This window comes from Leucopleurus acutus (genome assembly GCF_964270905.1).
Source record: "Leucopleurus acutus genome assembly, chromosome: 21".
NCBI lineage: Eukaryota > Metazoa > Chordata > Mammalia > Artiodactyla > Delphinidae > Leucopleurus > Leucopleurus acutus.
The window spans coordinates 29,590,246-29,611,278 of NC_139163.1; the positions used below are offsets into that span (position 1 = coordinate 29,590,246).

Below are 21,033 nucleotides of genomic sequence, written 5' to 3' on the forward strand. Positions count from 1 at the left end.
AGGGAAGGTTAATTACTGTCACCCTAGAGATAAGTTTGGGGTAAAGGTGAGAGCCTGGCCTACCTTGTCCATCTGCTTACACTCTAATGCTAAGCCACTAAGAAGTCTCATCTATATGAAATACTTTATTTTCTTTACTACATAAACTCTGAGTGTGAAGTAAGGGTTACTGAGAATTCAGTAGCATTCAGTACATATTAAAGGGGAAGCTTTCATCAAGTTGTTGTCTTCATATTTAAATTTGGTCTTCCTATTAACAGAATAACTAAAATTTAAGAGTAAACCAAAGGACCAGCAAGAGTGAGTCCCTGTAACCAGAGATGAACAGGATCAACCTGGATGGCTAGATAAACCACTGTTTGTACCAAGAAGTGTTTCCTTCCTGGTGGTGAGGGGCAGGTGACTGGAAAAGAGCTTTATATCCTGTTTGTCCCCCTGTGCTGGTTTCACAGATGTATATTCCACAGGGTAATAAGCTTGACTTGAGTTCCTTGTTTAGTTGTATATTATTTGCACTACTTCAGCAGCATCATGCGCAATCTCTTGACCAAGGCTACTTTTAAATGCTGGTGGAGGATCATTTTCTCCATATTCCCAGCTGCAGAATTGCTATTGCTCATCTCAGCAAAAGCGATGGTTTGCATGGAAAGATCAGTAGCACTGATTAGCGTTCTGACAGTTTGCACTTTTTGAAATGTTTTTTATGTGATTATATTTAAAACTTTAGTAAATACTGAAATAAAACCATATTGACCAGTTGTCTACTTTTACCTGGCTCATCTATCATAAAGTAAAGAGAGTCAATACAATAACCATTCTCTTCCCCTGTGTACTACTAAAACAAGCTTAAAAAGTGGGCAAAGAACTAACGTTCAGGTTCTTTCTTTCCCCTTGACTGTTGATTTAAAGTGCGGCGATTATGAGGCAAATATTGAGGTGCTCCTTTTGTGTCACTGACATCAGCCACTGCTGTAGGCAGTGGAGTCACTTGTGTCAGGCGGGAATCTGGTGTCTAGCTTTGGAAATGTTTCAGGTCTCAAATGGAACTTGAAGCACAAAAAGCCACGTTCACCGTTAGGAAAAAGATATATTGAAAATATGTTGTAGAAATACACAAATCAAGGTCATATTTATAATATAATCACAAAAAGAAAACAAAATATAATCACAACACAGAGAAAGGCCGTTATAGGTCCTACACCATCAGTTCCGCCGATGTCCGTCATGGTCCATCATACCCTACGGGGAGGGCGGGGCGGGAGGAGACTCACCTGCCCTCCAGACAGCCTGTCTCTGACTGACTACCCTGCCCTGCCTTGGCTGCTTGGCACAGCTGGTGCACTTGGGCAGATCTTCAGTCCTGAGTGGAGGGAGAGCAGCTCGTGAACACAGTTACACAAGTGAGGTGGAGACAGTGAGTACTGAATCCATGCTCCTGACCAGTTTCTTTTTTATTGTGTTTACTCAGTAATTCAACAAACTATCAAATCGCTTATGTTTACAGTATAGCTGGACTTGAGTAAGATATGCACAGTGGTAAATAAGCCAGAACTGGAGATTCTCCTATTTAAGGTGTGATGGAATTGCCACCAGAGAAAGTAAACAGAACTAAAATAATTTAATTGCTCATGCCCTAGATTTTAAGATTTTGAGCTATGGGAAATGGAAATTAAGTTCTGATAATCAACGCTAGCTTCTAGGATAAAGTGGGGCTAAGGTGAAAGCTTCTTTGTGACAGAATCATTCCAAGAACAGTACTGAAGTGTAAAAACACTGCAGATCTTGGGATACCAATCTGATGGGCCACATTCATAAGCTGGAAAGACCATGGAACGATCTCGTTACTGGAATGCGTGGCGAACAGTAGTGAAAAAGGACCTTGACTCCTCGCGATAAATCCCTGTGAGCCAGGGCAAAACTGCATGATCATGGGGGCTTCTCTCCTCACCTGTACCTCTCAGGAGGTAAAAGGCAGAAATTTTTGTCCTGGGCGTGGTGAGTTAGGAGGGGCTGATTCACCTGTTTTCCAGGGAGGCAGCTCCAGTGTCTAAACATCAAAATGACGAGGGTCGCCAGGCTGCTTTTGCGCGGTGGGAAGAGCAGGGCTGCGCTGCAGTGGTCTGTGGCACTGGGCGTCCGTCAGGGGAGGGTAGTACTGCCTATAGCAGACATAGGCGAACGTCAGGCCGATGGTGGATCCAGCCAGGACATCTGAAGGCAGAGGAGACGGGCCTTCCCTCAGTCACGGTGATGCCACCCAGCAGAGGGAGCTTGGCCCTCCAGGTTACTCTACTTGTTTAGCCTGCAAACCCCCTCAATTCCAGGCTTATGGGTTTTTTGGGTTTTCTTAATTTTATCGTACAGTTGCAGGATGTTCTCTAAACACCAAATCAAAACACATCTTTAGTTGGGTAGTTATAACAAGGCTTTTTCTGAGTTCACTGCATTGAATATTTTTAATTGAGAAGAATAATGAAGATTCACTTAATGCTATCAACAACTCCTTCTCACCATTTAAAGGGTTCTAGAGGAAGGAATAAACTCTTCAGGAGTTGCTTCTCTTTGCAAAAATTTATTCTTTAAAACTGAGCTCCTAAGGTCCTCTGGGCAATACTGTCAGCTTTTTTTTTTTTTTTGAACTGTGGGCTTTCTGTGCAAATATTTGGATGTTTTACTCTATCATTCAACTTAAATTTCTTTGGTTTAATTACAATTTTATGTTTTCTTGAATTTTACTTTCGTTTCTGAACAAAAACCTCACGACAGTGAACTTGATTTTTAAGAAAGTAAATTGAATTTTGAGGTTGGGTGTAAAAAATTTCTTATAGAGTTTATTCTGAACTTATGACGCTTCAAAGTCATGGGAAAATCAGAATGTTCCTCCTTGGTAATCTGTTTAAAAGATAACAGTGTGCTTTTTCATTTTCCGTGTAGCAATAAACGCATACTCAGTACAGAACGCAGACCATCCTCTGCTCACTTGTCTGTTCATTCAGCAGACACCCAGGGAGCGTCTCCTGTGCCAAGTGCTAGGGAGAAATGATGGGAGAACGGTGGAGGCGTCCATGGCCTGGATGCCTTGCTTACCTTGCCAGTGATGCTTGTAGTCACAGGTGCGGGACAGTGCAATCACAGCTGCAAAGAGTAGGGGTGACAGAAAGGAACAGAACCTCCAAGATTCCCCTCGGCCTCGTGGTGTGAAGCAGTGTAACTTCCCTGCCAGGTAGAAGGACGCGAAGGCCAGACCAGCAAATGCAACTAGAAGAAGGAAAACCTCTAAGTATATGTCTTTTAAAGAAAAAGAGGAGGCTATGTTTTTATCCCTTTTGGTAACTTTTGGTGTAGATCATCGATCTACATCGTCAATTATGAGGGAGAAGGAAACAAAAGGGAAAATGAAGGACCGTTTCCCAAAGTGAGTAACATTTACCCTGAGAATAGTTTTGGAATCCTAGCAATGGGACTTCACTTCCTGATGCGTTAGTTTCCTGATGCATAAATGGGAATCATAAAAACAACAGTACCCATCTCATTGGGCTCTTTATGGTATCAAACGAGACACGAATCTAAAATGCTTTCGGAAGCACCTGACATACAGTAGCTCTTCAATAAAGGTTAGTTAATATTTTTAGGACTGGAGCAAGATTGCAGAATTTAGGCAAATAATACAGTAATAATAAAATGTTCAAATTTCATGAAGGTAAACTACTTCCTCTGTCCTCGAATATTTAATATTCGAGGTTCAAGCTTGTTATTAAAGAAGGGGGCTCTCCGATTTCTAGATACAAGAACAAGAGTGCATGAAATGTTCCCATCCTCACAAGCTTCCTAGGTTAAATTCAATGATCCCAAAAAAAGCACAGTTATAGAGTCCACGTGGTATTCTTACAGGAAGAATGTCCACTGGGGAAGCTCTTGCGGCCCTCATTCACCACGTCCTCATTTCCTGTGCACGTCAAGTCATGATGGGCTTGCCCGTCGGGGAAGCAACGGTAGAAGAAGTCTGGGCGTGGCCTGCAAGAATAAGCGAGGGCTGACGTGGATCATTTCCAGCTCCAGAAATTTTTTTTTGGTTGTGTTAGATACCTTTCTTAACTGTCAGTCAAATAGTGTCCCAGCCAAAACAGTGAAACGGGATTGGATAGTCACCACTAAGAGAAAAGCCTTATTTCCAGGGTCAACATTTAAACCAGGAGGGAAAAAAAGCCACTGCGGCACATAGTTACTTTTTAGGGCAAAGAGTGAGTCGTGCTGCAGCTTCTGGGGGTGCGCTGGAGGACACCGACTCCGAGTCAGTGGGAAATGCTGTTCAGGGCAGAAGAGAGCCCGAGAGTCACCCAACGGACCGAGGCAGAGGGGAGGGAGGAAGTGTTTGTTAGAAGAGAAAGATCAGACTGAGAATAAAGAGAAAAGGCTACGGGGAAGATGTGGCAGCAGTTGCGTGCGCCTGCCCTCCTGGGGCGAGGGCGGCAGCGCTGGGCACTCACCTCCCCACTATCAGTTTGACTGTGTTGGTGAAGACGCCGTTCAGAGCCAGGGCCAGGCTGGCAGCTGGAAGGCAACGGAAGTGGCTGCTGGTGGCGTCTGCCCAGGAGGAGCGGCCGGGTCCCTGTCTCGTTAGGCGCAGCCGCGGTCTCCGGGGACAGAGGAGCGCTCGGGCTCCAGCCGGAGCGGAGCGTGAGAATAATCCCGCCCCCCGCCGGCCACTCCGCCTTGGCACAGGGAGAACGCGCTACCCGGACTGAGGACTCGTCGGAGCTGCAAATAGTCCGGTGCACGCACGTGCACCCAGGACGTGGAGCACGTCTCACAGGCAGCAGGCGGGGCACCCCGGAGACGCAGTCACCCGAGGAACGTAGAGCTCGGCCCCCCCCGCCCCGCAAGCCCCGTGGGGGCCCCCGCCTCCTGCTTCCGGCGCTGGGGAGGCCGCGCTTACCCAGGCAGGCCTGCCGGCTGTCCACTGCGTCCGCCTTCTTCAGACACCTGGCCAGGAGGACCGGGGCCAGCGGGGCCAGCAAGGCGACGACCTGCGCCGGACACGGCAGAGCTCAGCACGCGAAAGGAAACAGGGCCGCCCCGAGAACGTCAGACAGCTAGCTGGGAAAAGAGCTCCCACGGCAAGAGGGGTGAAGTGACAGCAGAACTGGCCTATCAGACCTCCCGGCTCCCCGCAAGTGCCGTGTCCCGGGTCTGCCTGCAGCTGGCTGGGCGCCGAGCTCCCGCGGGAGCCGCCGTCACCGCTCCCCTCAACGACCAGTTGCCCCGGGCCGCCCTGAGCAGCCGCCCCCAGACCCTATCCCTGGAGCCGAAGCGGACGGACTTCTCTCTCAACCTGGCCCTTAACCGTTACGACGCGAAGGCTCGTCTTCAGCTCCGTGGCGGAGCCAGGGGGACCTGCCCGCTCCCTCCCTAGCGTTCGGCTCCGTGAGAAGTGCGGTCAGAAGGGAGGCTGGTTCTCCACGCACAAACATCGGCTTGGTGGCGAAATACTCTGCTTCCACGTACGGATTCCGGTAGAGCCACATCTCCTCGGGCTGGATGAGCCTCTGGAAGGGCGGGAGCAGCTCTGTTACCCTAAAGGGGACACAAAGGTGCGGACGCGTCGGCGGCTTCCCGGAAGCGCGCGCGGAGCCTGGCCGGGCGGCGGGGCCGGGGGCCGGAGCGCAAGTCCTTACATGAAGACCGCGAACAGCGCGAGCCGCAGGCCCACCTCCGCCGCCACCTTCTTCCCCATCACGGCGCGCGCGCTCAAGGCTGACGTGGCGGCGCCGAGGGAGGGGGGCGCGGGGCGGGGCCGGAGCGGGGGCGGGGCCGAGGCGGGGCGAGAGCGGCCCCCAGCGCCTGAGACAGCGACGGACGGAAGTGAGGGGTCGCCCCAGCTGTCTGTCCCCCGCCCGCCCGCCCGCGCGCCCGACGTTGCGTACCTTACAGAAGCCCGGGCCTTCCGTCCCGGGGACCACGCAGACTCCTCGTTTCCGGATCCAAGTCCCCTGAAGCACACCGCGTACTGCGGAAAGACGTGCCGGGCTCCCGCAGGACCTTGCGGGCCTCGCCGGCGCGGTGGACGCGCTGGGTCTTTCGGCCCCGCGCTGGTCCCCTCCCGCTTAGGATGGCCTCTTGCCCACTGAGTGGTAGCAAGAAATTACGGGCAATGAACAAGTCCACATATTTAATTTGCAACATACGGGACAATTTATTGAAGTCAACCTCAAGCAAAATCTGAAATCAGTGGAATGTCATTAAAAACCTTTCCAAATTAATCCTCACGGAAGCAAAAAACACATTTGAATTCCAAAGTATTTGTAAAATAAGAAAGGCAGCATCTCAGTAAATATAATGTACAAAAATTATATGTTCCTACCAGCACACACAGTAGTAAGAAGCTTAAATATTACAGGCAATGCTAATACACCGTAACTAGTCAACAGTAGCTATCTATATACAGGTTAACCAAGCTTTACACGTTTCACACTATGCAATAAAACATAGGCCAATCAACAAAATCCCCAAAATATCATATATCTTGAAGTCTATGTGGCAACATCAAGTCATTATACAGTAATGCCCTAGTGGAATACCCCCAGGGAAAATGAACACTAATCTTTAGTGTCAAGAGCTTCTAGCCAAGTCACAGAAACTCAAAAGAGATTGACTTAGTGAATATTGATGCTTTGTTATTAAAGACTCAAGTCTCAAGGGATTTAGGCAAAAAATAACAGTTCACAGGATCTACAAAGTTTATTACAGATAAAGTACAGAAATAACCAATCTACAAAGGTAATTATCATAGATAAAGATCACGAGGAAATGAGAGCAGAATCTGTAGGTATCTGTGTTTTGTTGTGCAATATCACAAGTGGATACAAATGAATTTCTCCTATCAATTCCAATTATGCACACACCCCTGTATATAAAAAGAACCAGTTGTAGTCATCATTTAGTATCTTGGTTATCAGTGGCAACATGATTTTCTTTTTTTTTTTTTTTAACACAGGGCATGTGACAGCACAAATGAGATAAAGAGCAATATTAGTGACAACAAAGTAAAAGTAAATTTTATCCAGTCCACTTCTAAACTGACAAGTTTGAATCCCTCATTTAGGTCATCTGATGGATACCGAGAGGCATTCACACACATCAGAAGTCTGTGGCAGGTGGGGAAGGGAAACCCGAGGGTGCTTTCTTGCCAAGTAGCAGGTGCAGTGATGTCACATAAGAAAACGAAGGACTGAATAAATGACTTTGGTAACTATTCATCTTTTCCCTTTTTCTTACACATTAATGACTCTGGGACGCCACCAAAGGACAGGTAATTCTCTTCCTCCTTCGTACATATGTGCCACACGAACCTGAACTTGTCACTTAAGCAATGGACTGAAAAGAACGGAAATGGGTTTGAAACACACAGGTTACACCCAGCATTTCAGGAGAGTAACATAAGTGCAAATTTTTGTTTTTTTCCCTACGCAGGCATATATTAAAAGGAAAGAAGAGGTGCTTGGGGATAAGGTTGACAAAATAACAAAACAGAGAACATACATATGAAGTACTCGTATAAATGCTGCTGGTATTTCATGCAGGAGTCTCTTCCCCGAACGTGTGCACTGAATCTGAGAGAACTACTGTGGACACTTCCGTCTGCAGAACTTCGCCTTTAATCCAAGTTCAAGAGGGTAAGAGACAAAACAGTATACAAAACAATGCTTTCTACTTCATAAATCTTAAAATAACTGTAAAATAAGGAGAATCTGAGGAGTTTCAAGTACTTAAAAAACCTGAATTCAATGAGGCAGAGGTCTCAGTGTTAAAGTGGCTACTTCGTACCTGTGGTAAACACTACACCCCCTCCCTTACCCTACTGTAACCCCCTTTCTCCCTGTACCCCACCCCGGATAAATGTCGGTAGATTTCAGTATATACAAATTCCCAACTCTTCATATTTGTCAATATAGGGCAAAGCTGTCTAATTATATCTATTCCCGAGCCTATCTGGAAAGGGAAGCGAGTTCTACTGTTTGTTTACAAATAACCAGAGACCAATTCTAGGTGGCCTGAGGCCAAAGGAAGTTGTTCCAAGTGATCTTGTCTGCAGCAGCTCGGACAATGAGGGGGCTGGACACAGCCTTTTAAGAAGTAATTCAAGTCGAATTTGCACTGCCCAGCACAAGCAACTTCCCAATGTAGAAGGACATCAAGTGTGAGCTTCCCAAGCTGTCAAGACGCCACGGTAACTTGTTCTCTTATCCTAGTGGGACATGGCATGCGGCGGTACCTTGACTTTAAGGTGAATGCTAAAGAAGAGCTTTCTGTTTTAAAATGAAATGAGAGACAAGCAAAAATCCCCGGGAGTCCAGAGACTGCGCTGCACACAGCTGGCCCATCTGTTTCCAAACTGCAGATCTGGGCTGGACCCTGACTGGAACACACCATGCAGCGAGCTACTCAAGGGAAACTCTACTTCCTGAGTCAGGAAAGAAAGGTGTCCAACAGCCGCCCTGTCTGAGTCCTTTCCGCGATCATCTCGACGTTGTGAGTTTCCCAGCGTTATTCACAGGCGTGCCTCCAAATACTCTGGGGAAATGGCAGCTGGGAGCTGGGAGCTGGGAGCTGGGAGCAGCCTTCCCCCTGCCTTTTTTTTTTTTTTTTTTTTTTTTAGTTTTTAGATGTGTTCCTGATTTGAACACACAGGAATCTCCAAGTTTCAATGATTCTAAAAGTCAGCCTATTTTATAGCTTAGGCCAGAGAATTTCTGAGAATTAGGATAGGGTGGGAACTTGTTAAAAGAAAAATGAAAATAAAACCCACCCCACTCCTAATTCCAGCCCTGATTAGATATTAAAGAAGTGACTCACTCCCTCCAGCTGCTTCTGCCTGGCCTGCCGGGAGCACAGGGCCATCCACCCCTCCCTTCCCAGCCAGCAGCAGGACTCCTCACGCCCCCTCTGGCGCAGGGCCTGGAAGGCCTCCAGGATTTCACCTCTAGCTCTTACAGATCTGATTTCTGAAGATTTATGCTGATTATCAAAAATCTTACATTCGCTTCTTCCACCAAAGAACCAACATAAGGTTAAAAAAAATGCCACCGTTATCCCATGCTGCTTTAAGTTATTTCATTTTCGGACAAGAATTAAAACCCAACCATTTATGCTCTGACCACAGACAGATTGAAAAGTTAACAAATAACAACTTCCAGCTATCAGTGAGCAACATGTCTTTTGCAAAATTTCATTGGCGAAGCACAGACAAGCACCCTGCATGGATACTATGCACATATAAAGCACAACTTATTCTTTTTCTGCTTCCATAGCCTGCACCTTTAAAATATACAAACTAGGCAACAGTACGAGGTGTGAGGAGAGCTCCCTGGCACTGCCAGGACTAAAGCCACGTTCCAGACCGTTAAAGGACACTCGTGGACCAAGACCCCATGGCTGTGGTCAGCGATGGTGTTTTCCGCCCTGATTTCTGAAATGGCAGAACAACCCTATTAGCCAACCCCCCACCCCCCCAAATTAAAAAACCTCAGCAGATCTCTGCTACAGATACACAAACAAAATGTGACACAATGAAGAAGCTGCATAAAAATACTTAAACCTAAGGTATTTGTAGTATACAGGATATACCCTGGCTTACCATATAAAAGTCACCAGATATTAAATAGCACTAAGTCCAAAACAAAGCAAGGAGATAAGATTCCATGTTGGATACCGTTTCAACACGAGGTGCATTTCAGATATTAAAGGAAATCCTTCATGTTAGTAAGTTTAAAAAAGCAAACATTTATCATATACATATATAAAATAAAGTTTTAGTATGATAAAACCTAGATTTTCTTAAATTATTTTTTAAAAGGACATCAAACTATATGATTGCTCAAGAGCAAACTTTAGTGTTTTGGTGAGCTGTAATTCACGTGACTTGTAGCAGTCGCATTTGGTAACACATATAGCATTTTCTATCTTGCTCTTTCTTTTGGGACCATATCTAATCAACAGAATTACTGGAGGCCCAATAAGTTACCTCAGAATTATTTGCTGGAATCAGGCAAATGGCAGTTTAGGAGCTTAAGTAAAGGAATTGTAGTGTTTTTTTGTTTGTTTTTTTTAACAAGAAAAAATCCAGTATAATTGCACATTTACATACAAAGAAAAAAAAAAAGAAGCACAAAACAGATTTTTTTCTTCTTTTTTCCAGAGAAGAGTTGTAAATTGATAAGGAAAAGGAACACACAGCACAACTGAAGGAATGTTGTGGAGCATCTATCTTCCCTGCCTTTATAAGGTCACTGGGTACTTCCTGAGGGAAAATAAATGCTACCAGGTACCGGCAATTGTTAGCAGTCAAAATTCACAGAGAAGTTGACGTTCATTCAAGCTAAACCTAGGCTTCTACTTAGTACAGTGTTACAACAATGTCTGACAGGACTAATTAATTCATACAGGGAATCCTGGAATATACATATTCCTAAGCATTAAAAGCAAGTGAGTTCTGTGGGCAGATATTCCGGTTCACTTGCGTCTATGAGCTCCAACCATTCCTGCTATCACTGCTTTCTGTGGAGCTCTCCCTAAGTGCTTCCTGCCATGAAGTGTGTTTGTGTGGCTCTCATTTACCCTGTAGAAGTACAAGTGCTACCACTTTCACCCCCAAATTAGGAACTGAACAAAAAGATCTATTCAAATACAGTTCAAATTCATTTGTGTAGTTTTCACCAGGACACGTGACTGAGTGGTCAGCTGACAAAGGGAATGTTTGCTTGGGAGAGGAAAGCAGAGACAGAAAATTAAAATGCCCATAATTCTCTCCAAGTCAGACCAGGGTGTACATTAAATTGGATAGAAAATGGTGCTTATTTGACCCAACTTTTGGTCTGTGCCTTTCAACTCCCTTTAGCTGCCTTTACCAGTGTGTCAAGACAACAGGAATGACCATTCTAACTCTGTATTCATATCCACAGAGACACACTTCATCAAAAACACCCATTATCAGTGGAGAACGTTTCAAACTCAGTGAGGGCATCGATTTCTTTTTTTCTCCAGAACAAAAAACCAACAACCACATTATATACCTTTCTAGGTAAAGTTATATCGGAAAGCCCACCTAGTTTAAGACCACAGAGGTAATATTCACTGAGGGCTTTTGATTTCAAGAGGCCAGATTCAATACTCCCACAGAGCCCTTCTCTAAGACTACGAGAGGCGTCTGGAAGGGAAAGCGAAGCCAGCCTCCCTGCTGCTCAGGAAAGCGGTATGTAAGACCACCATACCCTTTTCTAGAGGGCTTTCTGCAATTCCTACTTAAAACACACACACACACACACACACACACACACACACACACACACACAGACACACACACACACAGATTAGACTATCTGAACTACACTTCTCAAAATTTTTAAAAATGAAAATAAATAAAGGAATGATGGCTACTTTTGCTTTTTACACCCAAGGAACACATCCTAGACTTTAAATTTATCTCATTAACAGAACTTCTTCTCTTTGTTCTTATTTTAAAAGCGAAGACATCTCTTTTGCCAGCTGCAAAGGCATTGAAGCACAATAAAAGGCAAGAAAAGACCAAGGGAACCTAACCCTCCACAAAAGAATCCCCAAGCTGACAGGACGAAACTGAAAAACCAGATCCCACCAACGGCTTCTGCCTGCACGGCCTGGTTCCCCATCTTCACTTTAATAGGGCAGCGCTGATGGCCAAGGCTGTATGCACTGCAGCGGTCTCTTCTTGTACTAACGCATTCTCTACTTTTTTCTTTTCCTTTCTTCGTTTCAATAAAAAAAGAAGGAAATCACTGCCCATTTATTCTTTGACTTCTTCTCCATGATCCTGTGATTCCAATTTACATTTGATCTTGCTCCAGTATTCGGGTGACACAGGAGATACAGGGTCATGTTCAGAGCAGCAGAGACGGCCTTCCAGGGCGGAGGGCACCAGAGCCCCCTTTTCATGATCTTTGCAAAACGAACGTGGACAGAACTCACAGAAGGACACAGCTGCGCCGCCGCACTCATCGCACTGATGCCACGGGCACTCCCACTTTCCTAGTGTGGGCGGGAAGAAGGGAAGGAGCCCAGTGAGTGCCTGTCCCCAACACCCACGAGACACCCCACTTCCCACCTTCCTCTCGGACTGGGGGCTGAATGCAGTCGACTACGACTCCAAACCTCAGCCAGCAGAGGTCTGGGTGCACCTGTCGGTGTGCCTGCGAGCTACTGCCCCAAACTCAGCTAGGAGCCAACTACCACCTGTGGTAATGGACAGTAAGACACCAGTCCTTGCTGGCCCACGGGCGTCCCCCATTTGCACTGAGACAGAATTTTCACTAGCAAAATCTTTGCTTGCTACTGTTGCTTGCTCTTGCCAACTCTTCCCATCCCACGGCTCCACACGGGGGACGGGACCGCCCGTACTCTGAGTCGGGCATGGTGGGCAGAGATGGAGTCGGGCGGGGCCTGCAGGCCGGGCTCACCGTAGGGCGGCTGGGGCAGGTTGAGGCAGAGCAGGTGGTAGGCTTTGGGGCAATCCTTCCTGTCGCACATGACCAGCTCGCCGCTGTCCCCGCACTGGAAGCAGTGATCCTCATGCAGCTGCTTCGGCTCTGTTTTGATTTTTCGTCTCTTCTGCTTCAGCTTAGCGTTTTTTGCCTTTTCTTCAGTTGTGGACGCACATGCCGACTGGCAGGAGAGAGGGGGTCACGGTTTTAACGATCACAGTGCTTGAAGCTTTACGTAAAAGGGAGATCCTACAACCTCACGTTCATTTAAATTCACCTGTTGTTCGGTTACCTAAAACACCAGGAGGGCTTACCCTGTCACGGAACTGTAGTAAAAATAATTCATTTTTCATTGATTTTTTGAATAGGTGTTTTTTTTTTTTCCAAATTGCAAAGACAACTGAGATAGCATACACAAACCATAAAGTTCACCAATTTAAAGTGTATAATTCGGATACACTAAAGTATATTAGGATAGTGTGAATTTTTTTTTGAAGTTTTTGAAAAAGATCTTGCTAAGTTCAAATTCAATCAGAAACACAGACATTTTCAGAACGTAACAGTTCTCACTGAGATATGCTCTAGTGGGAGGTCGGAGTCTAAACTCTGGGTAAACGCAACTGCTGGCCTGCAAATTAAACCAGGTCCCCCCAGCCAGCACCTCCTGAGACAGCCCCAAACAAGCTTCTTCAGCAGCCCCTCCCCAGCCCCAGGGGCGCCCCCTGCAGCCACTGACCTTTGGCCGCACGCCCAGGAAACCACTGCAGTTATCCGCCCCGCAGTGGCACTCCGTCCTGCCATTGCCCAGACAGTCCAGGTTGTAATTAAATGTTAGCTCCATCCCTAGAACACAAGAGAGAGAAGTATTCAGACTCAAGTCCTGGGGGAGAGAAATGCTGTCAAAGACACACCCTCACAACGAAAAAAGAGACATAATTCTGACATGAAGACCCTTCCATCCTCCGTGTTCCACACTGAAGATGGTGATGGGAAAAAGGAAAAAAACAACGAAAAAAACCCAAAAAACTAGAGGAAAACATCCGATCCACCAATGATTAAAACAAAAATAAATATTCTACAAAGACCATCATATTCTTTTCACTGAAGTGGTCAAAGACCATGTGACAGAGATTAAGAATCTGAAATCTGTGCTCAAGAAAAATGGGTTCTAGTTTAGCTCTCTTTTCTAAAACTAATTTACACTAGTTTCTAAATAAACAAGATGACCGTGGAATTGTCACAGCCATACCATTTCCAGTAATTAATGCCTCACATTATGATCAGAAAAGACTTCAAAATGCACATTTACTACATACAACCAAAGACCCAGGGACTCAAACTAGGAGGTCTAAGCTTGCTTTCTGTCTTTTTTTTTTAATTTGGCCACACCATGCAGCAAATAGCAAATTCAATGTACACAGTCAGTCCCCTGCTTTTTACACATAACAGATTCCTAAGAACGTGTGCCAGAGTTAAACAAGGGACTTCCTGTTATGATGTGGTTTCTTTCTCAGAAATTAAAAAAATTATATTAAGTACTGAATTAAACCCTGTCTTTTTGCCGTTGCCTTAAGGACAGATTTCTAGCATTTTAAAGGTTTTTTTGGCCACACTGCTTGGCTGAAGGATCTTAGCTCCCCAACCAGGGACCGAACCTGGGCCCCCACAGTGAAAGCACTGAATCCTAACCACTGGACTGCCAGGGAATTCCCAGTTCAAGCTTTCTTTAGCTGGACCTCAGCAATCCACAGCGAGTGCTAGAAACACAGTTTACATCACTTTTAGCTACAGCATTTCTCTTCCCACCCATTTTTCTACAGACTTAACAAACGAGAAATTAAGTCTTGCTGTTATTGATGCTGGATGGGTAAGGAAAAATGAAAGCAGTAACTCTGCTTGGAGAAGCGTTTTATGTCTAATTTGAAACAGACTGATTTTTCAAACTAAAATACAAAACAAAACAACCTCCCACAAACAAACGAAGAGACCAGTTGATGGTAACAACTGGTTAATATTTTCTTTAATATTAAAGAAAAAAAAGGAAACAAAAGCTTAAACATTTGGTTACATTATACAGACAGCAATAATTTGGAGAACTAATTCAGCGGGATCATAGACACAGAATTCTGTGATACCCTCTCTTACTACGCTCCCTTTTGCAGGATATAGATGTTTATTTACTTCCTACAGGCAGGTAACAATTCTAAATATAGCTCTTTATCTTATTTGAATAAATACTTGAGTGTCAAAACTTGTCTCACACTTGAGTGTCAGAATGTCCTGCCCTCAAAGACATACTTGCTTTCCGGGGAGGGGGCAGAGTCCCTTTTACCTGCAGGAATGTCACAAAGAGCAAAAAGGCCAACTCGAACATCTCCATTCACCGTCCACTTTTGTGTTTCACAGTTTGGATTACAACTGTGGTTCATAAAGCGAGAATAATTTCCCTTCGGGCCAGCGTCAATGATACGGTCCTTCAGAAAGAAAAGAAAGGAAAAGTTCCTTTGACATGAAACTGAGCACAAGCGTGTCTGAGAAACATCCAACTCAGGCGAGAGCCACGAGGCAGCACTGTTTGCCACCAGCTGAGGTCTGACGACCGACAGCTCCGAAAATGTGCTCGCAGCACAACTGACTGAGTTCTCTACTTTACATGATGACCAAGTCAAAAGCAAGTAAGATAAAGTGGAGTTTAGTTTCTTTTAAAGTTTGTTTCTAGAAACAAACACACCACAGAATAATGCGACTGAGATCAGCTGGCCGTGGGCTTAGCGACAGGCATTTTCTGAGTAGACCGCTCTCAGCGCGGATGCCACTTGTGATGGGAACTATGGTGCTTTGCTGTCAGCCCTCCTTTCCTGCTCTAAGCAAGAAGCAAAGCTTGTAGGGGGGTAGATGGATGAGAGCTTAGGCCATAAAGAGGGAGGCAGGAAAAACAAGAAACTTCTCTGAATGAAGACTTGGAGATCTGACTGATGGAAGGGCTAGAGTTTGGGATATAATCTTCATAGTCTATTTTTACTGACACAAAAGTTCAAAATACCATAAAAAGCTCAACATTTTGGCTCCCTGAGTTTAAACTCTGATAGTCTGGGAAAGCTCTAGAAGACGGAGCCTCCCAAGTGCTGTCCAGGTGGCTGCAGGGGTCACCGGCAGCGAGGCTAGGATTTAAGGGGCCAATGAGCAGTCACAAATAAATGGCATTTTATGTATATAAAGTATATGTTCATGAAGGTGGTAAAACTTTCAAACAGTTAACATAGTGCTTCTTTTCAATGATTTCTGGTTCTTGTAAGGCTGTTCTGACTCAGTTTTAGAGACAGCCTGGAACACAGGAAACATGGGTACTAGTCTTGGCTCATCATTAAACTGTAACAAGATATCCAACAAATCACTTAGGGCTGGATCTCAGTCTCTCGTCCTCTGTAAATCAGAGGACTGTTTTTTTTTTTAAATCTTTTATTGAAGTATAGTTTTATTGAAGTATAGTTATTGGTGTACAATATAAGTTACAGATGTACAATACAGTGAGTCACAATTTTTAAAGGTTATACTCCAGAGGACTGTTGAAGAAATTAAATGAAATAGTTGTGCTGTAATGTGCATCAAACAGCACTCACAGTTACATGTATTAAACCAGAAGTTTTACTGTCATTTTTCTTTTGACAGCATTCATTTTTCCTAACTCATAAAAAAAGTTTAAATATATAGAACAATTTACAGTTAGGATTTTTGCTAAAGCAGAACTTTACTGGTGGTTTATAACTTAGAATTACAGAGCTAATTATCTCCCTTGGGGATAAAGAAACTGAGGGCCAGGTCTTTCAGTGACTAAGAGCTGGGACTCAAATCCAGATGTGTCAACCCTGTTCCTGGTCATCTTCTCACTCACAGCACGTCTCACATGACCTGTGCAAGGTGCCAGTAATCATTCACTTTTGTACTCTGGTATAATGAGCATATTATAGTGGGACACACACTGGCTACTGCAAACCATTATAATTTGCTTGAGAAAAACCAAATGAGAGGAAGGAAACTGAGTTTAACCTAAGACCACCAAATTAAACCAAAAAATCCTTTTTTCTTACCAAAAAAAAAAAGCAATTTTACCTTGGTAACAGTTAACATATAAAAATTAGTTACACTGTTCTCGTGGGCTCGCTTGATTCGCAATCTGCATTCTTCCTCATCAATTAATTCGCCAACATATTCATTTACAAATTCACCCTGCAGAGGAGCACGCAATACATAAATGTACAATCAGTGTATCCTATTAGAAAGCATTCCTTAACACCACATGTATAATCCGAGAATTAACCAAAAACATTCCTGGAAATACAACTATAGTACAAAATAAAACCAGAAAATGGACATTGGTACAATCTGCAGGCCTTAGTCATATTTCACCGATTTCACAGGCACTCATTTGTGTGTGTTATGTGTGCATGTGTGTGGTTCTATGGGATTCTACCAGGTGTAGAGTCAGGTAACCACCACTACAAGCAAGATACAGAACTGTCCCATCAGCACAGATGCCCTGTGCTTCTCCTCCATAACCACATCCATCCTCCATCCCTAATTTGTTCTCCAACTCGATAGTTCTTCTAAAAATTTATTTTATTGAAGTATAGTTGATTTACAATGTTGTGTTAATTTCTGCCGTACAGCAAAGTGATTCAGTTATACATATATTCTTTTTTATATCCTTTTCCATTATGGTTTATCACAGGATATTGGATATAGTTCCCTGTGCGAAAGAAAAACAGTAAGACCTTGTCCAACTCTATAGTTTTCGTCATTTTGAGAGTGTTCTATAAATGGAATCACAGTATGTAACCTTTAGAGATTGGATTTTTAAAGAAAAACTGAGCCTAATTCCCTTGAGATCCATCTAAGTTGTATGTATTAACAGTTCATTCTTCTGTCACTGGTGAGTGCTGTGCCACAGCAAGGACGCACCACAGTGTGTGTGACCGGTCACCGGCTGGAGAACATGTGAATGGTCTCCGAGTTTTGGCAATTACAGATAAAGCCGCTGTGAGCACTCTGATAAAGTTTTTGTGCAGACAGAGGTTTTCATTTCTCTGGGATACATGCTGGGTCATATGGTGAGCACATGTTTAATTTTTTAAAAAACTGCTGAACTGCTTTCCGGAGTGGCTGTACCACTGCGCATTCGCACCCTACTCTCCCCAGGTATGAGAGATGCAGTTTCCCCACTTCCTCACCAACATGTGGTATAGTCCCTATTTCTCATTTTGCTGATTCTAACAGGTGTGTAGCGATAAGCTCCTTTTTAAATAAGTGTAAACACGGTACATTCAACCTTTCATGTTTACAAATGCATAAGCATTAACCCTTTTACCTCAAAAGCATGGCTGATTCAGCCTAGGACAACAGCATTAGCTACAGGACTTACTGGTGTTACCAATACATTTTTAAGGTAAAGAAATGTCTTAGGCAGTAAATTAAAATGTATTTGCTTATTGCTTCACCAGACTTGTGTTCCTCCCCCGGCCCCCGACACAAATTCTCACTAGCCGTTCTCATAGCTCTTAGTGTCACAGAACTGAGAGTACCAGTCATCGCAAGAGTACTATATTTTCTGATTTTGATGAATAATTAAGAGCATAAGCCAATGTCCTTTCTCTACTGATAAAAAGACAAGATTGTGATTTCTGTATAAGAGAAGGGCGCCTGTGGGTCAGCCTTTTCCTAGGTGGCCGGCCGGCCGTGGGTGAGATGGGGGAGGAACCCCGCCTGCTTCAGGCAGCCACACGCTCGTTTCAGCTGGGCCTGGTCACCACAAGAGTGCACCTCAGGCTTCTTCTCTCCCCCATTTTAACTGACAGTACAAGCTCTGACAAAGAGTTAGAAAAGAACTGCGCTTCATCTCTAACTGCAACACCACGACAGACCGCTCTGCACGTTCAGGTACTACGCACTGTCGGCCCAGAGTGGCTTTTCCTACACCCAGTTTGGACTTGGACCCCGGCTGCTGAAAACATTCTGCACCTTTGTATGGCATCACCACCCTCACCAGGTAGAAGATTTCATTGCCGTCTTGGCTGCACTGCCACCTAGTGTTCCTTTATTCTATGGTAAGTTTCCTTTAATGAAAACCTACAGAGCAGAATTTAAACCAAATCAGCTCCGCTTCATGTTTTTTTTACAAATTGGGATTCAAGTTAAGGTTTCATTTGAAGAAAGGGTTCTGTGGCTTTAAAGGCCTGAAAACCATTTATTATAGTTTATATTTACTATTCTATGAAAATTGGTGAATACAGAAAGGTGAAAGTGCTGATATCAAACATGAGGCGTGGAAGTCTCGTAAACTTGATACCATTGTGAATAAATGTCTCTAGCTATTTTGTAAAAGAAATACTTTAGGCATCCAAAAAGTGACAAATCTTTAGCCTCAAAGAGTTGCTCACTGGACTTAAAACCATTAACTGTGAATTCAATTATGGATTAAAATAACAAAATAAAGAACTTCTAGGGAATTCCCTGGTGGTCCTGTGGTTAGGACTCCACACTTTCACTGCTGGGGGCCCAGGTTCAACCCGTCGTTGGGGAACTAAGATCCAGCAAGCCGCGCAGTGTGGCCAAAAAAACAAACAAAAAAAACTTTTAAAACGCTAGAAATCTGTCCTTAAAGGCAATGGCAAAAAGGCAGGGCTTAATTCAGTACTTAATGTAATTTTTTTAATTTCTAAGAAAGAAACCACATCATAACAGGAAGTCCCCTGTTTAACTCTGGCACACGTTTTTAGGAATTGTTATGTGTGAAAAGAAGGGGACTGACTGTGTACATTCAATTTGCTATTTGGTTTCTGTCCCCTAAGTATACCCAAACCTTCTCCATGTTGCTACAAAGTCGTTATGATTATGCTGTTCAGTGACTGTATATTTCTAGCTATTTTGTAAAACACCAATTGTCTTAACATTAGCAATTCCTCAAGTGCTAAAGTGCAGAATAATCCTGATTGTATTTTCTTTTCTCTTAATTATATCATTAATTTAGTAAATTAGAATATGGTTTAGAATAAGTGGTTTAGAATAAATTTAACATTTATTAAATAAATGTTATTAAAAGATGTTAACATGGTATTAAACTGGATAGATTTCAGGATGGCTCCCCAAACTCCCCTGAAATCATAAGCAAAAATTTGCAAGTGATATGCAGGGCATTAAAGTCATATCAAAACATGTGCATTATATGATGCCATTCTAAACGCAGATGGCCTTTGACCAAGCGACCCAATCCACAAACCCAATGCATTGGCAAATCCCGTTGGCTCTACCTTTAAAATGTCAGAATCCAACCACTTCCTTCCTACTCAACTACAACCCTAGCTAGTCCAGGCCACCAGCATCTCTCCCCGGGACTGTAATGGTCTCCTTTTTATTGCTCTCTCTCCATGATCATAAATTCCCCACAGTACAGCCCAAGTTATTCTTCTGAAGCCCAGACTCTTAAGGTGGCCCCAGTGACCCCTGCCTGCTGGTGCTCACGCCGTTGTGTAATCCCCTCCCCTGGAGACAGCAGGACCTGTGACTTGCTTCTAAGCAACAGAATGTGGCCCAAGTGACAGGATGTGATTACGTGAGTTTGTTACATTAGGGCTTCAGCATCCATCCTGCTGGAGCGTCTCTTTCCCTCGCTGGCTGTAAGGAAGCAAACAGCCATGTTGGAGAACCCCATCTGGCAGGGAACTGCAGGAGCCTCTGGAAGCCAAGAGCAGCAAGACAACAATAACCACAAACCCAAACCCAAAGCACCTGATGCTCTCAGACCTAGCGCCGTGAAGAACAGAACTGTGCCAGCAGCCGTGCAAGCTGGGAAGCCGGATCCTTCCCTAGTTGAGGCACAAGAATGAGAATCCAGCCAGGTCAGTGCCCTGACCGCAACCTGGTGAGCCCCTACGTAGAGGACCCAGCTACGCCCTGACCTATAGGATCTGTGGGATAGTACGCTGTGTGTTATGCTGTAAGTTGCCAAGTCTGTGGTTATCCTGTTAAGCAGCAACAGAAAACCAACACATCGAGGCAGACGGACACCCTCCCTACTAAACTCCGCCAGAAGTCCCTGTCCCGAGGCCGACGAGGCCCCGCACGACCTGGTCCCGCTGCCCCCTACCTTGCCACCCGCCCACCTCCCCGGCCCTCCTCTGCTCCCTCTCCAGCTCCCTGCTGTCCTGGCGCAGGAGGGCCTTCACTCCGGCCTGCTCTTCCACGTGCCTGCACGCCCTCCTCGCTCACACGTTGGGGTCAGACCTTCCTGAACCCAGTCCCTGTCACCCCTACCCTCTTTGACAGCTTTATTTGTCTTGGTGGCATTTGGTGGTAAGTGGCGTCACATGTCTATCATCTGTCCCTGGTGGACTCACAAAGGTGTCCTGCTCACTGCTGTCTTCCAAGTGCCTAGCACAGCACCAGGCACAGGGAAGCCGCTGAACAAACACGTGCTGAATGAGTGAGCTTCACCCAAGCGATCTGACCTACAGAAACAGATGACAGA

At 44.8% G+C, this 21,033-nt stretch overlaps 2 protein-coding genes across 5 annotated transcripts in view; both read right to left on the reverse strand.

Moving 5' to 3' along the window:
* Positions 1 to 1,076: 1,076 nt before the first annotated feature.
* On the reverse strand, positions 1,077 to 5,734 carry PLPP5 (phospholipid phosphatase 5; the record flags this gene model as incomplete). Its single annotated transcript, XM_082863636.1, is given in 9 exon segments — positions 1,077 to 1,360; positions 2,020 to 2,211; positions 3,088 to 3,258; positions 3,890 to 4,014; positions 4,488 to 4,551; positions 4,937 to 5,027; positions 5,333 to 5,438; positions 5,440 to 5,574; positions 5,676 to 5,734. Coding segments are annotated over 8 exon segments (915 nt in total). The 3' UTR covers positions 1,077 to 1,360; positions 2,020 to 2,047.
* A 3,850-nt stretch (positions 5,735 to 9,584) lies between these two features.
* NSD3 (nuclear receptor binding SET domain protein 3) overlaps positions 9,585 to 21,033 on the reverse strand; it is a 105,718-nt gene continuing 94,269 nt past the window's right edge. For 3 of the 4 annotated variants that reach the window (XM_082863876.1, XM_082863878.1, XM_082863879.1), the window contains 5 exons: positions 16,623 to 16,739; positions 14,845 to 14,986; positions 13,249 to 13,355; positions 12,489 to 12,693; positions 9,585 to 12,060 (listed from right to left, as the gene is read on the reverse strand). In XM_082863876.1, the coding sequence (XP_082720002.1) occupies positions 11,819 to 12,060; positions 12,489 to 12,693; positions 13,249 to 13,355; positions 14,845 to 14,986; positions 16,623 to 16,739 (813 nt within the window). In that variant the 3' untranslated portion in view covers positions 9,585 to 11,818. The remainder of the gene's footprint in view (positions 12,061 to 12,488; positions 12,694 to 13,248; positions 13,356 to 14,844; positions 14,987 to 16,622; positions 16,740 to 21,033) is intronic. The other variant, XM_082863877.1, reaches the window with a different exon arrangement.